Source organism: Rousettus aegyptiacus, unplaced genomic scaffold (genome assembly GCF_014176215.1).
Source record: "Rousettus aegyptiacus isolate mRouAeg1 unplaced genomic scaffold, mRouAeg1.p scaffold_m13_p_15, whole genome shotgun sequence".
NCBI lineage: Eukaryota > Metazoa > Chordata > Mammalia > Chiroptera > Pteropodidae > Rousettus > Rousettus aegyptiacus.
This window is the reverse complement of record NW_023416290.1, coordinates 36,329,855-36,345,160: the sequence shown is the minus strand read 5'-3', so window position 1 is coordinate 36,345,160 and position 15,306 is coordinate 36,329,855. Positions and strand designations below refer to the sequence as shown.

General features: G+C 32.0%; 1 protein-coding gene across 46 annotated transcripts in view; it reads right to left on the bottom strand.

Moving 5' to 3' along the window:
- RIMS2 (regulating synaptic membrane exocytosis 2) overlaps positions 1-15,306 on the bottom strand; it is a 526,738-nt gene that overhangs the window by 419,135 nt on the left and 92,297 nt on the right. For 37 of the 46 annotated variants that reach the window (XM_016147467.2, XM_036232962.1, XM_036232966.1 and 34 more), the window contains exons 2-3: positions 13,901-13,933; positions 13,417-13,503 (exon numbers count right to left, since the gene is read on the bottom strand). The exons of 8 other annotated variants lie outside the window; for them this stretch is intronic. In XM_016147467.2, coding sequence (XP_016002953.2) covers positions 13,417-13,503; positions 13,901-13,933 — 120 coding nt within the window. Of the gene's footprint in view, positions 1-13,412; positions 13,504-13,900; positions 13,934-15,306 lie in introns of all 46 variants that reach the window. One more of the 46 variants, XM_036232943.1, reaches the window with a different exon arrangement.

Here is a 15,306-nt window from a genome sequence, read left to right as displayed (position 1 = left end):
TCCTATGAACTACCTATTCACTCTCTCCTTTACCAATACTCCGTTGGACTTCTTGTATTTTTCTGGCTGATTTGCAGGAGTCCCCTATACAGCCTACGTGTTAATTCTTTACAAGTATCGCAAGTATCCTAGTCTGCAACTAACTGTTAATTTTGTACATTGTGTCCTTTGTTTAACAGAGAATTTTTAATTTTGACGTAGTCAAATACATCAGTTTCTCCCTTCCTGGTGTGTGGTTTTGGTACCTGGCTATAAAAAATCCTTACTTACCCCTCAGTCACAAAAAATTCTACAGTTTCTTCTAACAGCTTAATCATTTTGCCTCTCACATTTAGGCTTTTAATCGATCTGGTTTATTTTTATATGTGATGCAAGAATTTAATTTCAATCTTGTCCATATAGAGCGATTCTACTTTCCCAGCACCATTAAATAGTCCGTCCTTTCTTCCAGTGATTTATAATGGCAATCTATCATATACTATGTTTCAACATGTGCAAAAGTCTATTTATGGACTCCGTAGTCCATTTCATTGGTTTTTGTGTTTGTTCCTACTCCAGAGAAACGCCGTCAGAATCAAATTCCAAAGACAATGAAAGGCCTACAAGACCTTAAATGTATAAGCTTGAATATATAACTTTCCAGTGATGTAAATCAGAGATCAGCTAACTTTGTCTGTAAAGGTCCAGAGAGTAGATATTTTAAGCCTTGTGGGCATAGGGTTTCAGTCACAACTACTCAAATCTGCCACTGAGATGTGAGAGCAGCCATAGAAAACACGGAAAAAGAAATTAGCTTGACGCTTGACTGTGTTCCAATAAAACTTTATTTACAGAAACAGGCAGTAGGCAGGATTTGAACCACCGACCAATTTTGCAGATCCTGATATAGATAAAAAAGGTAAAGATATACTCTAATTTAAAACTTGTATTACAAATGAATATTTGACACATATTAATATATTAATTTAGAAATATTGCTTTTTCCACTCTTATTTCATAAAGCTATTTTATATTCCAAATTTTTAATGTTTATTTACAACATCAATGTCTCCATCATCACTAAATCAACTCACTGTTTTCCAAAATAAATTTTCATCACTCTGAGTCTTTGAGAAAACAAAACTTTTCAAACTGTTAGTGGTAATCCTGTTCTTCCTGGCAATTTTATATCCAGCTCCATAAGCTTTTGTTGCTATTGTTTTTTTCATTCATCTGACAGGTATGATTTCATGATCTCCATAAAGTAATCAATTATATTACTCTTTTTTTAAAGTATTCTTTAAAAGGTTTATTACAACTTCTAACACTAGCCATTGTGAGGTCATACCCCTGAGAATTTCTAGACTGATGCTAAATTTCTTTATCTTCCTTTTTACAAATTCATTCAGGTACAGTACATCTCTTTACCCATGCAGGATACATTCCAAGAACCCCAGTGGATGCCTAAAACTGTGGATAGTACCGAACCCAATTTACATATACTATGTTTTTTTCCTATACATACATACCTATGATAAAGTTGAATTAATAAACCAAACACAGTAAGAGATTAACAATAATAATAAAATAGAATAATTATAATGATACACTATAATAAAAGTTGTAAGAATGTAATCTCTCTCTTCTCCAGTAATTTTTACACTTTTCAGTCTAAACCTATTCCTGAATCTGTGTAACTATTCCTTACTTACAGTAAATGGCTTGGTGTCACTCATTTCAGGGTAGTTCTCACTAAAGTCTTCATATGGGTCCAATGCTTTCTGGCACAACATGTTTTTCATGTCTTTGATGCCTTTCCCATCTCAATTAATAAGCATGTAAACACACTGTGGTCAACATTTGCAGTTTAAAATGCAGCAGCAAAACTGACACGAATTTCTTTTTTCTTCCTCATAATTTAACATATAGAAGATTCCTTCTTATTGTGGATCTTAGCAAACTCAGCATATTTTTTTTCCTTAATAAGTCTAGAACTTCTACCTTTTCACTTAAAGAAAGCAAATTTGGCTTCTCTTTGACATGTTCAAATTGCCAACATCACTACACTTACACTTTGGGGCCAGAATTAAGTAAATAAGGGTTACTTCAACATAAGCACCATGGTACCACAACAGTCAATCTGATAACTGAGAGGGCTACTAAATGGCTAATGGTTGGGTAACATGTACAGCGTGGAGACCCCTGGACTATGGGATGATTCACATCCTGGGCAAGACAGGTGGGACAGTGCAAGATTTCATCACAATCAGATTGGTGCACAATTTAAAATTTATAAATTGTTTCTTTCTAGAATTTTCCATTTCATATTTTCAGACTGCAGTCAATGGCAGGTAAATGAAACAGTAAAAAGCAAAAATATGGATAAGGCTATAATCTCTGTATGTATTGGTATGTTTATTTGAGATCCTTTAATGATAATGTGTCTTCTCCAAGCAATACCTGGTAGTTTAAAGAAATTGAGGGCTTCTAATAATAAGATAGATTTTATCAGAACTCAAAATAAAGCCATGAATTTTTATTAGTGGGATGACTTCAGAACAAATAAAGAACACCATAGATTCATACTATATAGTACTTTGGTTTTGTAACTTGTTTTGATATCTGACAAATGGATCTTCCTTTTTGTTCTTGAAAATTGTTTTACTATTTGTAAAACATTTTTCTTCCATATAATCCTTTTATCCAGTTTTCTTAAAAATCCTGGTGGAATTTTTATTGAAATTGCATTACATTCATACATTAGTTTTAGGAGAATTGACTTCTTTACAATGTTAAGTCTTCCCTCCTACGAACATGGTAAGTCCATTTATTGCCAATCCTCAAAAATCAGTAACAATCTACATGGCTTTATAGGCAATTTTTTAACTCAAATTTTTCAACCTCTAACTTGAAATCCACCCTAAGGATTTCATGGATAGAACTATATTTCAATTTAATTGGCTCCCTTTATAATTGCTTGTATTATATTTTACATATTATATTTTATTGCTTGTATTATATTATATTTTGTATTTGTTTTCATTGTACTTCAAAACATTTTTTTGAGACAGAGTCTATAGGATTCAACAGCTTGTCAAAAAAAAAAACAGATTAAGGACCTCTAAAAGATATTCTCATGTTCTATATGTTGTTTCAGAATAAAAGTAAAAGATAGTTGCTCAACAATTTCATGAAGCCAATATAACCCTACTACTTTCTACTCTTCACTTCCATAACTCCTCATTATTCTCACTGCAATTCAATATCACTTCCTTGAGAAGGTATTCCTTAACATCCCTATGCCAAATTCCTCTATTCAATATTTTCAAAGCACTATAGTATATTGCATTTCCATAGGTGCACCTTTTATTCATATATATGATTATCTGATTAATGCCTAGCTCTCTAATTAGAATATGTACTCCATGAGAATTGTTTTACTCTTTCCATTCTCCATTGTATCCCACTGACTGGCATAATGCATGGCTCATAACCAACTTCTCAATAAATATTTACCAAATGCTTGAATTAATGATAAATAAACAAATGTGTATTACGTATGTACTATTTTATAAGTGATGTAGCAAAAATAAAATGTAATGTTAAATATGACCCAGCCTAGTGTCATCAGTAAGATAGGTCATACATACACACATACATATATGTGTGTGTGTCTACATATATATATGTGTGTGTGTATGTGTGTATACATATTTACATAGAGAGAGAGAGAGAGAAGTGCTGACATAAGATGAATGAAAGTAAACTATAATACAAGGCAAAATGAAACATATACTAAATAAATACATAAGAAAAATAGTATTGGAGCACAAGGAGCCATTAATTGAAATGGTGTTGGCATGACTTCATAGAAGAGGGCCGTAGTTTTTAAATATCTCATACATCTTGGACTTGAAGGATGTGAAAAATTGTGAAAGACAGAAAATTAAAAATGATTCAACATGAAGTATTTCATATACAAACCATGAAGCAGATAGAGAATTCAGTAAGTTTAAAGTATTCTCATTTGGCATAAAGTATGCATGAATTTAAAAAGGCAAGAGAAATATAGTAATAGAAGCTGGAAAGACAACTTGAGGGAAAATATCTCGAATTCCATATTATCCAATATCCAACTTAGTTTGTGACATCAGACATTATAGAAATCAGTAAGACAAAGATGAAAAATATTATGAAACTACCTCAAATAAATATTTGGTTCACTTTTTTTAGGCTAACAATATTTCTCCCAAACAATTTATAACTACTGCACCCCCAAAAAAATCATTAAAATATGCTTCATATCAAAATTCACATGAAGTTCTTTATATTAATCCTTTATCTTTAATATACATATTTAATACAAATGGCTTTGCTTCTGTTTCATGATGCCACCATAACCAGTATCCAAAAGGCAATGAAATTCAGGAGATCTGTTTCTTCAAAAAAAAAAAAAAAAAGCTTTTATATAATCACTAGATATACAATTTGGAAGTGAAATGATTAGTCAATGCACAAAAAAGAAATAATCGATGTCAGAGACTGAGATTTAAAATAACTAAAAGTACACTCAGAGTTTATTACTGACATTAGGAAATGATTATCCTCAATATGTGGATATCCCTCTCTGAAGCCAAAAGAGTGTTTCATTGCTTCTCTGAAATTTGTTTCTTAAAGAAAAGTATTTAAGAAATTCAATTTTGAAAAAAAAAAATAATGATAAATAAGAGAAACATTTTAAGATCATTATAAATATTCTGCTTTCAACTTCTTTCTGCTTAACTAAAATAAAGCATCTCTTTGAAAGACATCAGGGAGTAAAACACGTTTATGCACTACTGCCTGGGTAACACCATGTGCCCATCGTATAAATAACTAATTTTTTTTTAAACTTCTGATTACATTATTTAAATTTTTTATGATTTGTTTGAACTTAATTGAATTTAGAGATTGGTGTCAAAAACTGTAAATCTTGAATTATTAATATTAAATGATGTAGCAACACAATTGCTACTTATCTTGCTGGCAACTAAGACAGCGAAATAATAACTAATATAAGTAAATATATGAGAATGTACTTTTTAAAAGTTGAATGTAAAAATGCAAATTCCCTGAATCTATATCAAACCTAATGAATTTAAATCTCTGGAATAGAAACCCAAGAATCTGATTTCTTAAGAAGCTCCCAGATGGTTCTCAGAATTACTAGCATACAGAATCATTCACAATTTGAATCCTGCTTTGTTCTACAGCTTAATCTACGGCTGCTCCCCTTCTAACATGTACACTTCTAACGCTCTACCAGAGTTCTTCAATCATATCATGCTCTTTCACAGCTTTGCATATGCTGTTCTATCAACTACAATACAATTTACTTTTTTCTCCCCTTGGTATATTTCTCAGCATTCAAGACCTCGTTCAGTTTGCAACAACCCCATCTGACCCACACCAAGCAGAGCCAAACATTTACTCCTATGTTGCTCCTCTGAACAATTTATTATAATTATTATGATTATTCTTATGTACGTTCGTCTTTTGCCTGGCACAGTGTCTTATACATACTAAGAAGTTAATGTGTGTTTTATTTAAAATTGAGTTGAGATATTTTAAACAAGCAAGAAAAATGCAGTGGGAAAATAATGAAAACTTATTTTTAGACATGTTTCAAGTCCTGGTTTCATTACCCATTACCTACATGAAACAGCAGGCAAGTTACTTACCCTGAGTACCAGTGTCTACATCTGTCAAGCTGGGATTTTAACACAGACTTCAAAGAGTTACTATGATGATTGGGATAACATATGAAGACAACCTAGCTCAATGTTTCTGTTCCCCATTCTCTCTTCTCGTTTACATGTTCTTTATGTCTGGGCTTGGACTTGGCTCTTTTCCTTATAGGAGAAGTAACTGTTCTCCAAGTTCTACATTACCTATAATACAATTCAAGGTTTTAGCAACTGGTTGGGTATTTTTTTTTTTTTTTACCATTAAAGGAACTAAAATTGTATATCTGATTAATCAAATGGAAAGCTGTATTTCTATATTCTCATTTTTCTTAACTATGATTATTATTCCAAGGTTTAAGTTGATCAGATATTATAAAGTTTTTTCCTTTAACAGTCAAATCTGTGAAACTCTTTAACCTTGATATATGACTTGATTATTAACAAAACTGAAGTGTTCAAATAAATGTCATTTTAAAACTGATTTTCATCATAGAATGAATTTAAAGTAGTGCTTTTTACAAGTCCATTAAATGTAGTCACACATTGTTATGGAATGTTATCATTAATTGTAGTCACATACTGTTTTTAGAGTGCTTTTCAAACGCCAGAGTGTAACCCAGTACTAGGACATACAATCAATTTGGCTGGCCAATACTCACAATTTTTTAATGAAATAAAATAGATCAGAGCACTGGAAAAGTGTAAGTAAGCATTTCATGCGAATCTTGTTTCTATTACACACACACATTATATGTAGGTTATGTGAATATTGGATTATAATGCAAAATATATTTCTTTTTATGGATGGAAGCTAAAATTTTTTTAAGTATGAAAGCTACTGCTTTACTAATCAGCTGAGAGAAAGGATTAATGTCCTTTTTATGATAAAAAGCTAGATGGTCATACCAGATAAACTTCTAAATAGCTCCCTAAATGACTACTGCAACTCTGATATTTGTTCTCAAATACAAATCAGATCATATCATATCCTATGTGCTGTTCCTCTGCCTGGAATGCCTTTTCTCCCTTTTTCGGCCAGACGCAGAGGCACCAAAACATCAAGCAGTAGAGAATGCTCGACAAACAGTACCTACGGCATTACCATATACATAAATGGAAAACTAGAGACACAGAGACCTTGACATAGTAACTAGATTTAATATTTTAAAATATTTTAAAAGAGCTGAAGTACTTCACTTTCACAAATATATACAATATTCTCTTCCAAAGTAACAAGAAAAAAAAAATGACATCAGAATGTATATAGTAGCACTATTCATAATAGCCAAATATTGGAAACAACCTCAATATACAGCAATAATAAAATCAATAAATTGTAGGATATTCAGATACTAGAGTACCACAAAACCATGAGAATGAATGAACTACAACTACATGCAATCATGTGGATGAATCTCACAAACATCACGTTGAACAAAATAATACAAACCCAGTAGAATACATACTATATGGTTCCATTAGTACGAAGTCTAACTATTAAACAGGCAAAAATAATCTGTGGTGCTAGAAAGAGGTCAGGATAAAAGTCACCCTCTGAGGTAGAAGGCAGTCCTCCCTGGAAGTAGGAATTAGGAAGAGATCCTAGAGGGCTGGTAATGTTCTGCTTCATGTTCCTGGTAATGGTTTCTAGATAGGTTCACTGTCGAGCAATTCAACAAGCTATGTATTTTCAATCTGTGCACTTTTCACTATACGTGTTATGTTTTAATAAAAATCTTTACTTGCCAATAAGCACTTTGCTACTTTTATCAATTTTTCTAAATACACCCTGAGCAAGCAATCTATCAGTCACATTAAATTCACAATAAATTTTTATTTATTTATTCTCCTTTGAGACAAAAGGAGTTTAAGGTGGTTCTAAAGTACATGACAGATGCAGTCATTTTGTATTACTCAGATTGAAAAATCTCTATGTTGGACCTGAAAACACACCTATGTGCAGGAACTGCCATCACCATTTCATAACTCATCAACTGCACTGACCTGTGAAGCACCAATAAGAAGCACAGAGCTTACATGAAAACATGTTTGTCCATATCACCCTCAATTTAAAAAAAAAAAAAGTAGAATTTTTAAAGTAAAATTAAATTAACAATATTCTCAAGGATCCTTCAATTTCCATTGTCATTAGCCTTCAAAACAATAAAACGGACCCTTTTAAGTTAATAATAGGCTGCATATACATTGAGAAATGTTACCTCTGATCCTAGGCTCAGTTCTGCTGCAAGTTAACATAATTAAGTACAGCAAAGGAATCACGTGGTCTTATCAACATGTACAAGCAGTATTTCCAAAACTCTCTATGACGAGAAACCTAGAGATTTAGTCTGGAAGAGCTAGGAGAGAAAAACTGCCCCAGAGCCGATGGAAAAGACCGTAATAAGTCATGTTAACAATTAACACTTCAGCAAAAGCCTCAAAATGTTGATCCTAAAAAGACACAATTTTCCCTGGACTGTTGGAAATCTGCTTTATCAGAAGACTGAATAGGAGAGTATTAAGAATCCTTCAAAGCAAATGATCTTTGGAGAAAAACAGCTAACCAATGACTCTTGGATCAAGCAGATGACAAACCAATTAGGTAGCTTCCACTCAAGAACAGAAGAATGATTTCTAATATCTCTGCTCTTTCTTTTTAAAATCATTGTTTACTATCCATCTTATTTTTATTACACCTTGGCATCTCTGATGATCAACTAAAGGTTTCTCAGTATGCTTTCAGTTATCATATTTTTAATCTACTACAGTCTTTCACTGTCACCAAAGACAATGCAAAAGCCTTCCTGTAATTCCCACGACAAAGTTTAATAGGTGTTCTCTGAAACTCTACATACAAATTTCTTCCTTCCAGAGGACACTTCTATATTTTAATTTTCTTTATATTATTATCTCTAATCTTCAGTCTTATAAATATTATACCTTGATCCCATGTCATTACAGTAGTTTCAGTAGAAACAACAGGACCAGGAGTAGAGATTAATATTGGAGTCATCCTTGCTATAGTAGTATTCTTTTGGCAAATACTTATCCTAAATTCCCATCTCATTGCAATAAATGAGAATTGAATGTAAAATAACTGTAATAAATATTACGACTATCATTATGTAGAGTTGCCTCTCTTAGTGAGCACATGGAAAGACTTTCTAGATGTCTCTTGGTTAGGTAAGAGCCCTGCGACATGTTTTGGGCCATGAGCTGTGAGCAAAAGTGGTCTATGACGCTTCCTATATTACAGAGTTAAGAGTACGTGTGATATGTCCATTCTCTCTCTTCTTTTGATGCAACAACCCTGATAGCTATGTGTCCCAGCTGGCTTACTGACAAGATGATAGCAGGCTGGCTCCCTGGGCTGCCACTTGAAAGAGAAGCATTCTATATCTTATAAAAAAGTCTCAGTCTTTTAGTGGGCTGTGCTGTTAAGCTATTCCCTTCACAAATGCTTCTCAGCTTTTTTTCTCCTTTTCGTGAGATAGGAAGGCTAAAGGGGACTCAAATTGGGTGTTTCCCTTCTCTCACATCAGCTGGTTAGGCTCTAATAAATTAATTTCTCATTAGAACGAAAAGCTCTGAGAGTATTTCAAAATGGTTACTTTCCTCCTCTTCCTGCTAGAAATATGAGAGAACTTTTCCCCTGATCCTGGTGGGGTTCCTAAAGGTAACACTCACAAAACTGGAGGTTCCCCTAAGGTTGGGCTCCCAGGAATTTTTAACTCCTAAGCTAGGCCACACTCAACCTTCAGTAGTTCATCAATTATAGTTTAAATTTTCCTACCTGATCCTAGCCCTAGTGGTTTCAGTTCCCAGTAAGCTATAATTCTCTTTATTCACCTCTATCTCCAGTTGCTTGGGCATTGATTTGCCCTGTGACCTCAATTTTCTGATGGATCTAAGAAAATTAAAGAAGAGTTGTTAATGAGTTTGTTCAAATTTTTTCCTGTTGTGAGGATGGGAGTGACAACTTCCATACTCTACATGTTAAAGAAAAAACCCTTAGTCTTCACAATATTGTTGTTAATTGCTTATCAGTATGTCTTTTCCCACTTGAATTGTGAAATATTTGATAGCAGGTACCATATTCCTTTTATCTCTTGATTCCCAGTACCCTGCACAGTGTGAGAATTCTTCAGGGCTCTGTCATGGACCTTCTTATCTGCTCTTCATCCCTCCCTACCTACCTACCCCCGCCTCTCTGTGTTCTGATGTACCACACTGACAACTCCAAAAGTTACATCTCCAAGTAATCTATCTCTCTCCTTCAAAGTTGGCTTATTTATAGATGTCTTAAACTTAAAACATTTAAAACTTAAGTTTTAGTTTCTACTCTTAACCTGCTCACCCTTTCCCCTTCTCGATCATAACTAATGCCATCGTAACCCAATTGCCTCTTCCAAACAGAAATCTTGCAGCCATTCTTGTTTCTTTTCTCTATCTTACTAACTTCCTCCAAACCTACTCTACTAACAAATCATGTCGTTTTGACTTCCAAATATAATCTCATTATAATTCTCTCCATATTCACTATACTTAACTTGGTCCATGTCATCATGATCTCTAGCAGAGATGTACACAAAAGCCTCTTCATTACTCTCTCCACCTCTACTCTCACTCACTCACAGAGCAGCCAGATTGATGTTATGCAAATTAATCATATCACTCCCAAGTTTAAAACTTTTCAATATCTTTCCTTTATATTAATACTCAGCTCTGAACTCTGCATCATTATATATAAAAACACTACTCTATCTGAGTCCTATTTCTGGAGCCTCATCTCCTGCCACATTTCCTCTTGTCCACTATATCACAGCTACATCGCATCTCTCAAGCCCTTTGCTACCTAAAGACTTTCACGTACGATGTTCCCTAGATTTAAAACTCTTCCCCTTAGCATTTTTTCCTATTAAAAGACCACATAATCAAAGATTGCTATAGTAAATGGTCATCTGATTCCAATAATTCAAATTTTGGATTTTCCAAGTATTTAAAAGTATATTTATTATTTATCAAATCACAACATGAGTGAAACTGTTATTGCATGAAAATTAAAAACTAATCCAATTGATTAATTTTTATTTTAAAACTTTCTTACCTTTGACATTATGCTAGATATTGGGAATATAATAACTGTTAAAATAACAGTTGCATTACAAAATATTTATCATTTTTTCCAAGTATGCCCATCCTTAATTATCCAGGAATATGTTTTACACTTTACATATAACTTATATTATATTGACTTAATAGACAATTTTCCCTCATTTTGATGCTGATGCAAAAACACAGTAATAGAAAAACGATAATACTATTTAATTTCTATATTAAACAATTTCTGCAAAGGTTAAATGAACTGACAATTGAAACAAATGGCTCAATTTTCTACACCTCAAAATTTATGGAAAGTCAAAGTTAGATACATTGTTCTACTTATACCTACAATTTCACAAGAATTATCCAAATTATATTAAAATGAAATTACTCAGAAAATATTAGATTTTTAATACTATCTGATAGAATACTATACAAATGTTTATACAAAATACAAAAAATATAAGTTCTTTTCAACATTTATAAATTAAAATGAATACATGAAATTTAGCTCTCAGAAAGTTTAATAGATAAATAAATAGAAAGTAAGCAGAGAAATTATTCCACTCAAATGGTAGTCAAAGAGAGAAACAAGAAAGATGACTCAGAAAGAAATCTTAGAACTCTGATTGAAGAGAAGATGAATTCAAAGGGAAGATTCAGAAGTAATCCTGTACTGTGGATCAGAAAGTTAAAAGGAAAGCTCTTACCAGAAATTTTCAGCGTAACAAGAAGATAAAGAAGGTAACTACTGAGAGAATATATTAATTCTGAATTCTTAATTCTGCGTATATTACAGAGCAGCAAGAATGAATGAGTTGTCCAAGAAACTTTAATGAAAATCCTTATTAATCGAGAATTAATTTTTAGAACATCCGAAAGTACTAGTCTTTCCTACCATCTCCCTATATAAAAATCAAAGCAAATTGAATTGTATTTATTATTGAAGTAAAGCTATTTCTTTTATATTTTGCCTCAATCTTTGTTTATACCAATCAAATGTCACTGTTTCAATAATTAGAGATCGCTTTTAAAGTTACTACTAACAAAATACCTATTTTATTTAATGCCCATCATAATCTACTAAATATTAAGCCTTAATCTTGATTATTCTCTAAAACTCACAAACAAGAAACAAAATTGAAGTAATTTAAAATTGAGGCCAAGGGTCATCTAATTATATTTTGCTATTGATTTTACAATTTCATTATAAGTTTCAGTGCCTTAGGTGAAAAACAGCAAAATACTGATTCCGTGTGTCATTTTTATATAATTTTGCTAATTAGAGATTATTAAATTTATTTCTATTCCTTGTGACACAGTATTACTATATCATAAAAGGACAAAACATGTGAATCAACTATAAAGAAATAGCTGAGTTCTTATTATAGATTAGCCTCTCTGCAAGATGCCAAAGATAAAAAGAATACAAGACAAACAAAGGTCTTGACTTCCACTACCTTAAATATAACAACAGTTCCAATTTTAAAACTACATGTTAACTATCAGGAGTGGTTTATCAAAACATATTTCACTTCAGTTGAAACTGAAACAGACAAGATTTAAAATAAAACGCATGCAAGGTAACAAAAAAAATGGATAAGAAGACTACCTTCATCTATAAGACAAAAATACATTTATCTCTCAGTTTGTATTTAAAGGCAAAAATGAATGCTTTTCTAAATATGTCATCTTAGGGCTCCTAAAAGTCATTCTCGTTCTCTCCTAGAGGTCATGTCACTTTTTCAATCTGCCCATTCCTACAACTAAACCATCTTCTCCACAGACATAGCTCCTACTTATTAAAAAAAAAAAAAAAAAAAAACACAGAGCCTAGATAGTAAGAGCATTTCTGAGTAAGACAGTTTTCATGAGGAGACTGGAATTGAAACACATGCAGTCTTTCTCACATTCTCAGAATTACTTTCACTTCACAACATAAATAATACTGTTTGCTTAAATGAAAAAGATATAAGTGAGAACAACTTATTAAAGAATGTTTTTTTAATCTGCTAACAACTAAAATAAATGGAATGGACCTTTTTTTAATGTTTCAGGTCAATGTGAGTATAAATTGTTGCATTTCCTAAATTATGGTTCACAACCTAATGAAATGTTCAGTGAAAACAGGATTCAGTAGTCAAACAAGTTTAGTAAACGTACGTTCTAACACCTTGGAGCATGTTTAGACAGTCAGAACTATTACAATAAAGAAACCTGCTTTTCTTAAAGAACCTTTCCAAATTACTTAATCAAAGATTGAATTTGGGGATTAATACCTCTTAATGTCTTCTGGAATTATTTTTGAAAGAAACATACTTTGGAATATATTTCATTATTGGAGAAATATTTTGCTGGATAAATACAGTTTACATTATTTATACTTAAATTGGGGGAAGAATTACTTCTTTGTTTTTATTACCCTATAAATTATCCTTGTTTTCTTTTTAGATTTCCAGGGCATAATTAAAGTGAAAGTATAAAACTCATAACCTAACAATTTTAATTTCTGAGGAATAATATTCCAAGGGCAGTATTTTAATACATACTCATCAGTATGTTATACTATCAGAGATAATATTTAGTCTATACAGATCAGCTTACTTACGTCTGGGGCTCCTTTTCATTTTGTTGTTTTTGCTGGGGCTGAAGAACGTTATTTACCAGTTCAGTGATCCCACTAAAGGGAAACCACCTGTTTAAATAAGCAAATAATGTGACTGAATAACCAAATGAATAACAACGTAGGTCAAATGTTTTCATATTCATAATAATAAAAATACACAGGCACAAAAGCTACAGCCAATGGAAATGTGAGCTCCAATTATCATCCAGGCAGTCAGAGGTAGGGAAATTAAGTTTGAACACTTAACCAGTCGACAAGCAGGCAGCAATAACTACATCCAGTCAGTATGTGGATGAAGTAAGAAACTGCAGGCAGCTCTCCTACAAGCCAGAGAGTCAGAAAGCAGAAGACACACTAGCTGCAGCCTATCCAGTATTAGTATAAGCTAATACCATCCAAGGTGCAGAAAGCAGAATATGGCAAGGGTACAGAAGTCAAGCCTACTGCACTCAATACATTTACTTACTGTGTCGGTTGTGGTTTGTGTTCTTCTTTGATCCTAAAAAGATAAGTTTGCACAACTGAGTGCACTGTACTATGAAAAAATTTCTACCTACATATTGTGGTCATATAAAAATGAAAAGTGAGGTTTGTTACATTAAAAAGCTTAGTGCTTTGCTATATACTGGAATTATACATTTAATTCTTTTGACACAAAGAAGGGAAGTGGAATCATTTGTTCTTAATAGAGGACTGATATTAAAACTCTACTACCGTTCTAATGATTTCATGATTTAGTCCTCAAGTTTTCTATATGTTTTTATTGATATTAATAGTGATACTTTTAAATAATTATTTTAAGGTACCATATTAAACACAGTTACATTTGGTTTACTGAAGATAAATAGATTTCCTCTTTATTTTTTAAATTTCTTCATTAACATAAATTGAAGTAAAGGTATAATATTTTAAATAAAATATAAGGTTTTATAAATGTATTTTAAAAGACATACAAATGACTTTATTTACTGTTTAAAGGAGTAATTAAAAGAATTGGGGGAAGGGAGGTTATATATCCACTCTATCTAAAAATGGCTACTGAAATAACTATGTATATTAAATTTAAAATATTCATAAGCTATTGTAAATTATTCATATAACAGATGAAAAATGCATTTAAACTATAATCAACTCAGTGCTTCAACGAAATAGCACTGGATATTGAAAAGGTAAGAGAAATATCATACACAAGAGTAGTGATGCCTCTGAAGTTTGGCTTCCCACAGTTTGCCTAGGATTGGTCCTGTGAGGTAAACCCATGATGATTTGATCAGTTTTCACTTTTCCAAAGAAAGACTAAGAATTGGTCACTAAAATTGGTCACCAAAATTTAGGACCTTCATTAGGAAATTATATTAATGCTATAAATTAAATTCTCTTTTTAAAAAATTGATTTTCTTTTCCAGAATATTCTTATTTTTATAAGCAATAAATGAAAAAGTATACCCTTATACATCTTTGTTTCCCAAAGAATAAATATAACTGATAATTATATATCTCTATGTTAACCAAAAATATTCTGTGTCCTCTGCACAAACTTCAAAAAGTACAACAGTTTTAGCCTGGAGCTAAAACCACATCATTTAGTATATAAAAAATTATATAATGAATTAGTAATAAAAAATTATGTTTAACACCAAATATCATATTAACAAACACAAGCAAACTATAGTGACATTGGATTTTATCTAGAAAACTTATTTTATTTCTTAAATAATAAGACAAAAATCTCTTAACATTTTAGAACAAAAGGGGTCCCATACAGATGACAAAGAAAGATTACCATACCAGCTCACCAAAATGGAGAACAATTCAAGATTACCCTTTGCCAAATAATAAGTATTTTCTAAAAGGAATCATCTTGTTCTTAGT